Source organism: Bos indicus x Bos taurus, chromosome 5, assembly GCF_003369695.1.
Source record: "Bos indicus x Bos taurus breed Angus x Brahman F1 hybrid chromosome 5, Bos_hybrid_MaternalHap_v2.0, whole genome shotgun sequence".
NCBI classification, from domain to species: Eukaryota; Metazoa; Chordata; class Mammalia; order Artiodactyla; family Bovidae; genus Bos; species Bos indicus x Bos taurus.
Window position 1 is genome coordinate 42,884,804 of NC_040080.1, and position 12,402 is coordinate 42,897,205.

At 35.2% G+C, this 12,402-nt stretch overlaps 1 protein-coding gene across 4 annotated transcripts in view; it reads left to right on the forward strand.

Annotated features, from left to right (window-relative positions):
* FGD4 (FYVE, RhoGEF and PH domain containing 4) overlaps nt 1-12,402 on the forward strand; it is a 229,996-nt gene that overhangs the window by 206,167 nt on the left and 11,427 nt on the right. For all 4 annotated transcript variants that reach the window (XM_027541685.1, XM_027541689.1, XM_027541690.1 and 1 more), the window contains exons 11-15: nt 3,703-3,875; nt 7,461-7,491; nt 7,842-7,934; nt 8,235-8,360; nt 11,550-11,690. In XM_027541685.1, the coding sequence (XP_027397486.1) occupies nt 3,703-3,875; nt 7,461-7,491; nt 7,842-7,934; nt 8,235-8,360; nt 11,550-11,690 (564 nt within the window). The remainder of the gene's footprint in view (nt 1-3,702; nt 3,876-7,460; nt 7,492-7,841; nt 7,935-8,234; nt 8,361-11,549; nt 11,691-12,402) is intronic.

Sequence of the window (12,402 nt, forward strand, 5' to 3'; positions counted from 1 at the left end):
TTCTGTAGTTAAACTTTACGCTCTGTGTCTACCAGTGGTCTTGGTTTAATTTTCACATTTGAGAATTATTGTGGAAATAGTTTTGTATTGAATACCTTAATACAGAGCCAGTATAAGAAGCTGTTTGGAGAACAGATGGCAAAGAGCCTTAAGGGATTGCAGTAGTGACTTTGAGGAAAGTACCTGAAAGTACCTATCTTGTTCCAGTTATTATAAGTTATCAAACATATCATTCTCCTTCCGGGGAATGAAGTCCTACAGTAGAAATTTTAGGAAAGCCTTATCCATCTTTTTGAAGACCATCTTAGAAGCATTTCCTGTGATGGTCATTCTTTCAGTCCTCCCCCTCTAGTACTGCACTTGTCATAGAATCTCTCTTCTCTGCAGCTCACATTTATTCCCATGGAGTATCTTACTTTTATATGCAGAAACTTCAGAAGTACCTTTTTATTTTCCTTTCTCTCTAGAAGTAAAATGAGGGCTAGTTTTCTATTTCTTACTCTGAAGATATTACATTTGTAAATCTGAAAAGCCAAATTTATATTTAAAATTTGATTTCAGTTTTCAAATGATCATCATGTGTTTGCATTGTTTTCTTGCCTCCACATTATGCTTTTCATGTTAATGTAGGGCACTCTGTTGAGTAAGTAAATAATCACATCTGACATCTGAAAGTTTAGAAAAACCATTAAATTCTCCCATAGAATAAGAGATTTTATTCTTGGCTCTTTGGAGTTCTAGTCCTTATTTCCTTGTAGCTTTTAACCAAGTTGTTATACACACACACACACACACACACATATACGTATATATGTACATATATATTTTTTTTCTCTTGACTAATTTAAAACTTTAATATAGACCAGGCACTGGAAATTTTCTCCAATATTATATTTTTACCTTCTAAAGCAAACTTTAATGAACTGTCATGAGTGGGACATAAAATTGAATTGTTTCAGTCAGATAATATACTTTAAGGGAATTGAAAGAATCAAGGAACACTGGAGATCAAGTAGGTGAAACCCCCCTACTCTTTTAATAAAGTTGAGATTTCTTCTAGGTTTTGGCACAGTCTAGCTCTTCTAGAGCTTGCCAGCCAGAGAATGCTTTATCAATAACTACTTCCGAGCTATGGGCATGGAATAAAAAGAATCTCTTTTACTGAAAGGGAAAGTCAGTCTACTTGGTCCTACAGTTGTTATAACTTCCTCTTTTAGTCCTAGCAAAAACTCAGAGAAGGTGATGTTGGCTTTTGCCATAGGAGCAAGATTCACAGAGGAAACAGGACTATCTATTTAATTCCTCTATGTATATGACATGGACTTCTTTGTAAGCATTATGACCTGCACCTCTGAGTAGAAGAAGAAGGGTATTTATTAGGTATATTGTAACCTGAGTTTATATAACGTTAATATATAATATTGACAATTTAGAATGTGAAGTCCCACTTAGGAAGAATAGGGGAAATGTAATCCTGAAAGCATGAAAGGGAAAGAGAAGCACATCATTATAAGACAGTCTGTCATCTTTTGTGAGCATAACTACCAAAAGCAAATGCTTAGAACTTCCATATTCATGGGCTTGTGTTTCTATAAGATGATAAGACTTTGTTGAACTTTATCCATCACATTTGAGTATGTGTATCTGATAACTCAGAAATTTCATTCCTTAACATTACATTTGTCACTCAGTTTGCAGAAAAATTTGATTGCTGTTCCTGTCTTGAAAGTGTGAGTTCTCTCCATTTTGGTGGCTGCTTTGTAGCCCTGCCACACTGTTCAGATGTAGCAAAACCCCCTCCTGAGAAGGCCTTGATAGAAGAGAAAAAGAAATAGTAACATGAACAGTTAGCAAGTGAGATGTTGCCTTAATCAAGCTACAATGATGATAATAATCTTTAAGAGTAGTTTCAGATCTCCAGATTCTGTGTACTACAAGGAGGCTGTGATTGCCATACTTAGAATATAGTGGGCAATTAATGATAAAGATGGATTCTATTCCCTTCTAGAAATGTGAATTTGAAGTGTTGTAGTTAGGTATATCTGATAAAAATGTATTTGGTTACCTTTTATTTCTGCATTATCCAGTGTGGAAATGAAATTTATGACACTGGTCATAGGAAGTTAAAAATAATGTATGAGGAACAACTGGTTAAAAAATTTGCTTTCAGAATGAGTACACTGGACATTGTCACATAAACATGTTGAAATGTTTTAAATATCCATTAACATTTCTTTGATGTTTGGAGCTAAACAGAAGACCTGGCAGAACAGGACATTATTCCTCATTTAATCTTCTCAGCAACTTGTGACTTTTACAGATAATGATCCTGATGAATGAGAGGTTACATAAGAGGTTAAGTTCTCAGTAGCTTTTGTCTTATACAAATATATTTAATCTTAGAAACAGTGTTAGAAACAATAAATATGAAGTAGGAAGAAAATTATGGACCTTCTTTAGTAATCTGCCTGCAAGTTAATCTAGATACTTAGACTTTCATCCTTTTGCATAATTTAATATATTTAAAAGTTAATTAAATGTCCTCCCCAAATCATTACTTGGCAGTGATTAGCAGGGGCTGTTCATTGTTGACTAGAAATGAGGCAGTAATTTAATTCAGTTTCAAAATAAATTCTTCATTTTAAATAAAAACTTTTACTAAAATAGATGACTTTTCTGTTAATTCATACATGATGAATTCTTACTGGAGATGGGTGACAATATAAAACAGTGACTTTGTTTTTTCCAGATTATTTACTGTTCTAACCCATGCTCTAATAAATTTAAATGAATAATGTACCTACTTTTTAAAATTTTTATTTATTTTTTAATTGAGGGATAATTGCTTTACAGACTTTCGTTGTTTTCTGCCAAACCTCAACATGAATCAGCCATAGGTATACATATATCCCCTCCTTTTTGAACCTCCTTCCCATCTCCCTCCCCACCCCACCCATCTAGTTTGATTTAGAGCCCCGTTTGAGTTTTCTGAGCCATATAGCAAATTCGTGTTGGCAGTCTGTTTTACATATGGCAATGTAAGTTTCCATGTTACTCTTTCTGTACATCTCACCCTCTCCTCCCCTCTCCCCATGTCCATAAGTCTATTCTCTATGTCTGTTTCTCCATTGCTGCCCTGTAAATAAATTCTTCAGTATCATTTTTCTAGATTCCGTATATATGCGTTAGAATAATGATATTTATCTTTCTCTTTCTGACTTACTTCACTCTGTATGATAAACTTAACATTAAGCACATTGGTAAAAATAATTGCTAAATATTGCGCTTTTCCTTTAACAGATATTATATAGACTTGTTGCCTGAGATACAACAATTAGAAATTTTATTATCTAAGGGCTTCAACTTATATGGTTGAAAACTTCAGTTTCTGGTTTATAGGAGATCCTTAATAAATTGTTACTGAACCTAATTTCTTTAACTGATTTTCTTACTAGTATAAAATGATTTATTCACTTAAATATTAGTAAAATATTTATGAACCAACAAAAGAAAATACATGCTACATATTTTATAATATAATCATTTTGATATAGACTTAAAAGCTCTATAGTATAGAAATAATTTTTTCAAAAAGAAAGCATGATATTCCCTGGAATTTTTGTCTTTGGCTACTTTCAATGTTGGTCACTTTCCTCTGCCTTGTTTTCCTGTTTTTTTAACGTGTATTCCTCTTTCTTGCAGTTCAACAACATGTTGTTATACTGTGTGCCAAAATTCAGCTTGGTGGGCTCTAAGTTTACTGTTCGAACCAGGGTAGGCATCGATGGAATGAAAATTATAGAGACTCACAATGAGGAATATCCACACACTTTCCAGATATCTGGGAAAGAGAGAACACTGGAACTGCAAGCCAGGTAAGAGAACCATTCCTCTCTCACAACTTTCCAAAAGCATCAGGTTAAACAATAATTCTGAGGCCTTTTCCCAAGCTTGGTTGAACATAAATGGAAAGATGTAAGCTCTTGAAAGTCAGAAATTGTCTTCCTTTTTGATTCCTGGTACCTAGGATAGTGATTTTTCAGACAGTAAACATGCAATAAATTAATGTGGCTGTTGAAATTTACAAGGTGCAAAGAATGAAGTTGTTGCATTCAAGCCAAAGTTTCAAGTCTTGGAGGAAAAATTTCTGTCCTAACCATTTTCCCCTCCATCTTTCCTTTTGGTTCACAAATGTTTATTGATGTTTATTATTTCATGATAAACGTCGAAGTTTAGCAATCTGTCCTTCAGAGACTCTGCATCCTTAGGACTTAATGGCACTTTGGTCTAGAGAATGACTGGAGGAGGCATTTTGGAAAAGATAATTCTCCTAAAAAAAAAAAAAAAAAAAGATAATTCTCCTGCCACAATTGAGGATACATAAAGGGGGCCATTTAGGGTGCTAGTAGCCTCTTGCAACCAGGAATTCTGGAAGGGGTGGCTCTTCTCATATGCTTTATTGAGTAGGAGAAAAGAGCTAGAGGTCTAGCATCCATCCCTCTAGCATAACCATGTTTAGAAAGAAAAAAAAAAACACCTGATAACCACCTGTAGTAGATCACAGCCACCTCATGTGTGAACCTCTAGAAAACAGAATGCTGTCAGATTTTAAAATATCTGCTTTAAGAAGCTATCATCCTTTTATCCTATAAAGACCAAGCATGGTGAAAATTGAGATTGGCCAAAAGTTCTGTACAGATCAAAAGGTTAACTACTAATCCCAGCTCTAATAGTTCTGATACCTTAGAGCCTGTGGAGAATCAGAGAGCCCTTGTGTTCCTTTCTGTGTGGTTCTGGCTGCTCACGTGAACTCATCCAGGATATTTGTACTTATTAGTAAGGTGCCTGCCAGGCTACAGTCCATAGGGTCGCAAAGAGTCAGATACAGCTGAGGCGACTTAGCATACACAACTCTGTACGAGCTTAAACTTCATATTTTCAAAAGAGAATAAATTATTTTAGTATGAATTTGTGCCCAGGGAGCAAGGGAATGGTGAATACAGATATGGAACATGTGGCAGACTAGGAAAGTTTAAAGAAATACCTCACCAGTTCTTTGATTTTCCACAGAAAATATTTAATGAACCTGCTTTGCTTAGGGAGCTTCCAGGAAGGTTCTCTGAGGATTAGGAGGTGGAATTTCAAGCATGAGTAAAAGTGGTGAAGGACTTGGCCTTAAATGTTACAGTTTTCCTACTTTATCATGGTGAGATTTGGACCCCAGCTGTCAAACCTAAGAGAACAATGTATGTTGCTGTGGGTGGAAGCTCCTGACCGAAGTCCTTATTCAGTGGTTGACTTACGAAGTGGCCCTGGTGACAAGGAAGACTCATCAATGTTTCAGATCATCATGAAAGTCTTCATTACTGATGAATGAAGGTGTTGCTGGCTCTGAATGTGAGCATAGTTCCAAATCTGCAAACCTAAGAGATGTGTCTGAACAGCAGATAAGAGATTGTCAAGGTTTCTTGACTTTTCTGAGTAGGGAGGAACTCCAGCCCCTCCATTACCAGTTTGGGCTATTTTTCCCTTCAGGATGGGGCTGATCCATGAAATTTTTTTCTTAAGTACAGGCAGTTTATCATTTTGCAGAGTTGCAACATGTATTATAGGATACATTACAATTAGTATTGAAAACACATTCATTTTTCTTTAAATTTCTTATTCCCCTAATCTCATTCGGAGAAGGCAATGTCAACCCACTTGCCTGGAAAATCCCATGGACGGAGGACTGGTAGGCTGCAGTCCATGGGGTTGCGAAGAGTCGGACATGACTGAGCAACTTTGCTTTCACTTTTCACTTTCCTGCATTGGAGAAGGAAATGGCAACCCACTCCAGTGTTCTTGCCTGGAGAATCCCAGGGACGGTGGAGCCTGGTGGGCTGCCGTCTATGGGGTCGCACAGAGTTGGACACGACTGAAGCGACTTAGCAGCAGCAGCCTAATCTCATTGCATTAGTTGTATTTATCATTATTTGGTGACTTGAAGATCTGAATGAAATGTGATTATTTATCTTCTGGTCCATAATGACTCTCTCAAGGGTACAGAGGCACATTGAAATTCTCAGAAAGTCAGAGGGATTAAATGGAACCTCAATTTGGGTATATATTTGATGGTATTTAAAGAGAATTCACTTCTGAAGCAAATACAGGGAAAAATGTACTGCTTTTCTTATTAAATAAGTCAGCCTCAAGACTGACCTCTTATACTCTGCTTCCCCTTCCACATTCAAAAGAATATAAGCTTTTGAATCAAAATTATTTTATATAGTTTTAATCAATGGTTTTCTATTGCCAAATGGTTATAAAAATAGAGTAATGAATCAACAAAGGAGTAAAAAAAAATCTGTCATGATTGAGAAAGTAAAACAAAAAACATTGAAGACTTGTCAAGTTACTTTTCGTTTAAAAGGCTAAAAGCAGCTAGCAGATGACTATGCTTCCAGAGGAACAGAGTTGATTTTGTGGGAGTGGGCATAGCATTCAGAGAAATCTTTTTTGAGGGGTAAGATTGAAGCCCCTGCCCCCACCAAGGTTCTTGGTTCAAGGATGCCTATGTGAAAAATAAGCAGACTCTTCAGCATTTGGCAGGCACAGATTCCAGCAGCATTCCTGGCATATCATGATACTCAGTAATAAATTTGTGAGAAAGATGGATGGTGTTACAGGAGCAAGCCTCCTGCAGACTCACATATGTGATACCTGTGGGACTGAGGCCTGTGACATTCAGTCTGAGACTGGGCCTCAAACTTAGCCCTAGCCTACAAAATACACACAAACAAATAGAGCCCATTCTTTATAATCCCTCAATTTGGAGATAAAGTCTACTAAGTGGGAAATTATTTTCCCACCAGAAAATTATTAAATACTGAGGTTCATTAATCTGTAAAATCTCCTTCCCATAGGTATTTAAATCTTTGTTGTGTTTTATCTGTAATGAATTAGGCGTGGTGTTGCCTGAAGCCTCCTAGCAAAATAAAATTAAATTGCCTATTAAAGGAAATGTTAAATAGCTCCCCAGGCCTTACAAAGACAATTTATGTTCTCAAGGATAATTAGAATCTTTCCTAAGATGGGTTGTGACTAGTAGCCTTTCAAACCCTCATGTGTTTTCATAAAAGTGAATTGGAAGACTAAGCCTGTATATATCTAGTATAATGCTAGATCTATAGATACCTAATATATACAACTAGCTGATGGTTGTTAAACCAATAGAAGCCCAACTTAACTCTCTCTGCCAAAAATTGTATGTACCAAAATAAATGGATAGTCTAAAACTGTGTTTATAAATTCATATGTTCAGTTGCCTGAGATTCTGTTTTAGTTTTATTATAACTCCTTGGACATCCCCAAATTTTTCATAAAATTGGAATAACATAAAAACATAGTTTTATGCACCAGATATAACTCATTAATGTTCTCTTTTTTTCACTTTAATTTTTTGTTGTTATATGTTTTAGTTCTGAGCAAGACAAAGAAGAATGGATCAAGGTAAACCTGATTTCTGTTTTCATTTTTGTTTTGTGGTAACCTCTGTATGTCTGCTCCAGTATTCTTGCCTGAGAATCCCATAGACAGAGGAGCCTGGCAGGCTATAGTCCATCGGGTCATAGGAAGAATCAGACACGATTTAGCAACTAAACAACAACAACTGTATGCGTGCCCAGATGTGCATATATTGTTGTATTATGCACATATTGTAGTCATCAGAATAAGTTAGTCATCACCTTTAATTTTTAAAGTGATTTATATCTTAGGTATTTGTTTAATAAAGTATTTATTTGGTTAATTAATTTGCGTGTGATACTTTAATATGTGTTTGAATTTTGTATATATTTTAGGCACTTCAAGAGACTATTGATGCTTTCCATCAGAGGCATGAAACTTTCAGAAATGCAATTGCTAAGGATAATGAGATTCACTCAGAGGTTTCTGTAAGTTGAATTAAATTCTTTAAGTTCTTTTCTTTCTGCAGTTGCAGAATATCTATCTAGTCATTTTGTTATCCATTTTTTTTCCCTTTACGACACCAAAACTGGCTGTTTGGACAGAATCTCATTTCTTAGATGAATACAATAGAGTGCCTTTTCATGCTGCTTAAACTTCTTTGAACCTTTGTTTTCTTTTGCATTCTGAGTTTCAGGACATGGTACGAACAATGTTGTTAAAATAAATGAATGGATGGATGGAAATGACAGTTTTTGCCATTAAAATTGAATCTCTTTCCTTTTTAGACTGCTGAGCTAGGGAAAAGAGCTCCAAAATGGATCCGAGATAATGAAGTTACAATGTGTATGAAATGCAAGGAGTCTTTTAATGCCCTGACAAGAAGAAGGCATCATTGTCGAGCATGTGGACATGTACGTGAGATTTCTTGGTTATTAAGGTTGCTAATTGGTATATAAGTGTTATAAAATCATTATCTTGGAAAATAAAAAGAAATCATGCAATAAATCACTTAGTTGATAAACTTATTTTGGTGATAACTTTATGCAAAAGATTGTGTTGGGTCCAGGGAGAAGACTGGTAAGCAAAATGATAGCCAGTTTCACAGAGCTCACATTTTAATGGGAAAAATAGATCCATCAAGTAAACAGACAAGAATTTCAATTGACTATAAATGCAATAAGAAATCAAGAAGCTAAAATGGAGAATAATGGTAATGAAACAAGATTTGGAAGCAATTTTACTTAGAAAAATGAAGACCTATCTGAGGGGTTGATATTTAAGCTGATGCCTAAAATATGAGCTAACCATAAAAAAGAAAGGCAGGAAGTACATTAAGGCAGTTAAGAGTTGTATATCAAAAGCCCTCTGGTAGGAAAGAACTTGATCTAGTCTTGAGACTATCAAAAGGTCATGCAGCTGGAGCATAATGAGTGATTTAAGAAATAGATAAATAAGAACCAAAGGAGTAAAGAGCTTTGAGAAAATAAGAGATGAAACCTATAGCTTAAGTAGAAGTTCAGGCTTTTTGATAGGGAGAAGGCAACTTCTCTCCATTATAACAGAAGATGAAGGGAAAGGTGAGTGCTAATGTAGATGTGGTTTTGTTTTTTGGGTTTTTTTTAAATGCACTTTGATTTATTATTTATTGTTTGTGGGTGTGTTTTTGGTTTTCTGGTGAGAAATGAGGGAATTTAGGTCTGATACTACTACATTTTAATTGAAATATGAGAAAGAGTCATCATTCAAAAGTAAAAGGGAAAGGAAGAAGGGGGCAGGAGATTTGAAAAAGAGAGTTGTCTTTGGGCAAGGAAAATAGCCTACCAAAGATACTGTGATGGCCTGCTGGCTACCTTTTAGAGGTTTATGGTTATAAATTTAAAAGGACACACTAGCCCATTTAATACAGTGATGTTTCTCTAACACAATTCAGCAACGCAAATCAGAAAAGGCAGCTGACAGGTTTGCAGCAATTGAATTGTTGCATATGGGAAGAGTGAGAAGAAACAAAGCATGAACTGAAGCTGGAGAGAAGTAGTAGCAGGTTTTGGAGGGCCTTGTAAACCAAGTGGAAGATTAATACTTTCTTCTAAAAAACAACACAAAGACAGAAGGGTAGGCATGGTAGAGTCATGATTGCATGTATTATTAGTATGCTTTTGTGCAACAGTTTTTATTGATAGTACTCATAGCTTATTCTCAATTACTCTGCGGATTTATTCTTCCTTTTTTTCCAAGTTTTGACTCAATGAGACAGATTTATAATCAAAACCAAATTGTTAGTGAATATCTACCCCCAACCACCCCACGAGGGTAAGACTTTTTACTTTATCACTGAGTTTACTTGAAATGATATCAGATATTGACAAACTATTTTTAATAAAAAAAAAATGTGTGAATATTCTATGGCATAATTTGAAAATAAATATTAATTGATATGAATTTGCAGATACAGACATGTCTAATTTTAAATCCTAGAGTAATTTCATTGTAATCATAAGAAAACAATGGATAATTTTTATCATGAATTTTACATGCTGTGAATCTAACCCAAAAGTTTTGCTAATATTTATATTTCTCAAATATAGTTTTTCTACTATAAATGGAAAATTGCTTCTAGAAGCAAGGAGATAATTTTTTTAAACCACAAGGTTTTTTTTTTTTTTTTTTAACAATTACCTTATAATAATTTGAAAGAAATACCATTCACTAAGAAGTAACATGCATGTGCATTGTAGTCATTCATTCTATAAATATCCTTGGTATTCTATAAATGTCATTGGCATTCCATAAATATTTATTATATAAATAGGGATCAAAATATACAAGGATGATTCCTCACAGAGCTTAGAGCCTAGTGAGGTTGACAGACATTAATCAAATAATCACACAAGTATATGATTAGAAATTGTGATCAGTACATGAAAAAAGTATGTGAAACTTTAGTAACACAGTGGTGAGATGGTCTATATTCTGGAAGTTGGAGGAGTCTTCCTTGAGGAAGTGAAATTTGAGTAAAATATCTGAAGAATGAGCAAGAATTAACTCACTGAAGCATAGATGAGAGAGAGAAAGAAGCATAGCACTTTAGAAACTATAAGAAGTCAGTGTCACTGAAGACAGAATAAAAGGGATAGATCATGCAAGACTTTATAGGCCATGGTTAAAAATTTGCTCGTTATCCAAGAGCAAAGGGAAGATTTTAAAGGAATTTAAATAGAAGAGAAACATAGCAGATTAGCATTTTAAAGGAAGTGAGTATCTCATTCCATTTGGAAAATAGCTTGAAGGGGCTCTTAGAGCAGCACCTGGACTCGAGTAAGTATGCTACAAGGACCAGTCATGAGGTCCAGGGACACTGATAGCTTGGACTCAGGTGATTGCAAGGAAGATATGACAGACTGAAAAAGTGTCTGGGAGGGAAATCTACGGGGTGAGGTAAAGAGAGGGGTCAGGATGACTCCTAGGTTTCTGACTTGCCATGACTGGTTAGAAGGCTGTGTTATTTAGAACAATAGAGAGTACTGTTGGGAGGGCTAAGTGTAATAAGGAGAAAGCTGAGGGCAAGGAAGACTATGAATTCCTTTGGGAAGGATATTGATTAAATAACCAGAAGTATGCTTCCCAGGTACTTCGGTAGTAAAGAATCCACCTGCCAACGTAGGAGACGCAGGAGAGGCAGGTTTGATCCTTGGGTCAGGAAGATCCTCTGGAGGAGGAAATGGCAACCCACTCCGGTATTCTTGCCTGGAAAATCCCATGGCCACAGGAGCCTGGCAGGCTGTAGTCCATAGGGTGCAGAGAGTCAGACCTGACTGAGTATACATGCATGAACATGAAGTATGAAAATCTGTACCAAGCCTTGGAAGATTTCCTACCTTTAGAGGCCAGAAAGAGAAGGATGAGCAAGCAGAGCCCATCACAAATAACATTCTAATACCATGACAAATATTCCAAATGTTCATGGGAATATTACTAGTCTAGTAAAAAATTTGCCTTTTGCATTTAGCTTTTTCTCATTTATTATTACCCATAACTGATTACTGTTTAAATCTTATTTTATAAATATGGTTATTCACTATGTTATTTTTTCTTAATTTAAGGTGGTTTGTTGGAAGTGTTCTGATTATAAAGCTCAACTTGAGTATGATGGTGGTAAATTAAGCAAAGTCTGTAAAGACTGTTATCAAATAATAAGTGGATTCACAGACAGTGAAGAAAAGAAAAGGAAAGGAATTTTAGAGGTATGAAATATTAAATACTGGATATCTTTCAGATTTTTTTCTTTTATTTTTTATTTTTTATACTATAAATGGAATTTCCTTTTAACTCTGAAAATACAAGTAATATATTTTGTTATTTCTCTTAGTATAACAATTTGGACCATGACAAGCAAGATTTATACTTTTGTTCTGTTGCTAACTCTTGGGATCATGCTTAGTTATATAGAAAGAAGAGGGGCAGTGCTTGATTAGCCAACAAGCATTTGAGAGTAAATCTAGTCCTTCCTTGGTTTCTGGGGGATTGGTTCCAGGCCCCTCCACAGATACTAAAATCCATGGATGCTCAAATCTCTTATATCCATTCAGTGGTGTGGTACAGCCAGCCCTTCGTATCCTTAGGGTCTGTATCCACAGATATAGAGGGCTGATTGTGTATTGATTTTGTGAAGGTGTAATCAAATATTAGAGTATTAATTGTACCTCTTAATGCTCAACTTATTACAATATATCTGTATATTTTTAAGAAGAAAGTGTCTCTCAGTTTCATCATATTGGCTTTGAAAACTACTGTATGATATAAAAATTTAGATTAAAATCTTATTGCCTGAAAAACTCTTCCAGCTTATTGCATTAAAAGCATCGTTTAATGGCCAGTGACAGAAATCTGAGAACTATATTGAAATATGAAATGTCTTACAACTGAGTTTGATTTAATGTTTTACATAAATTCAGA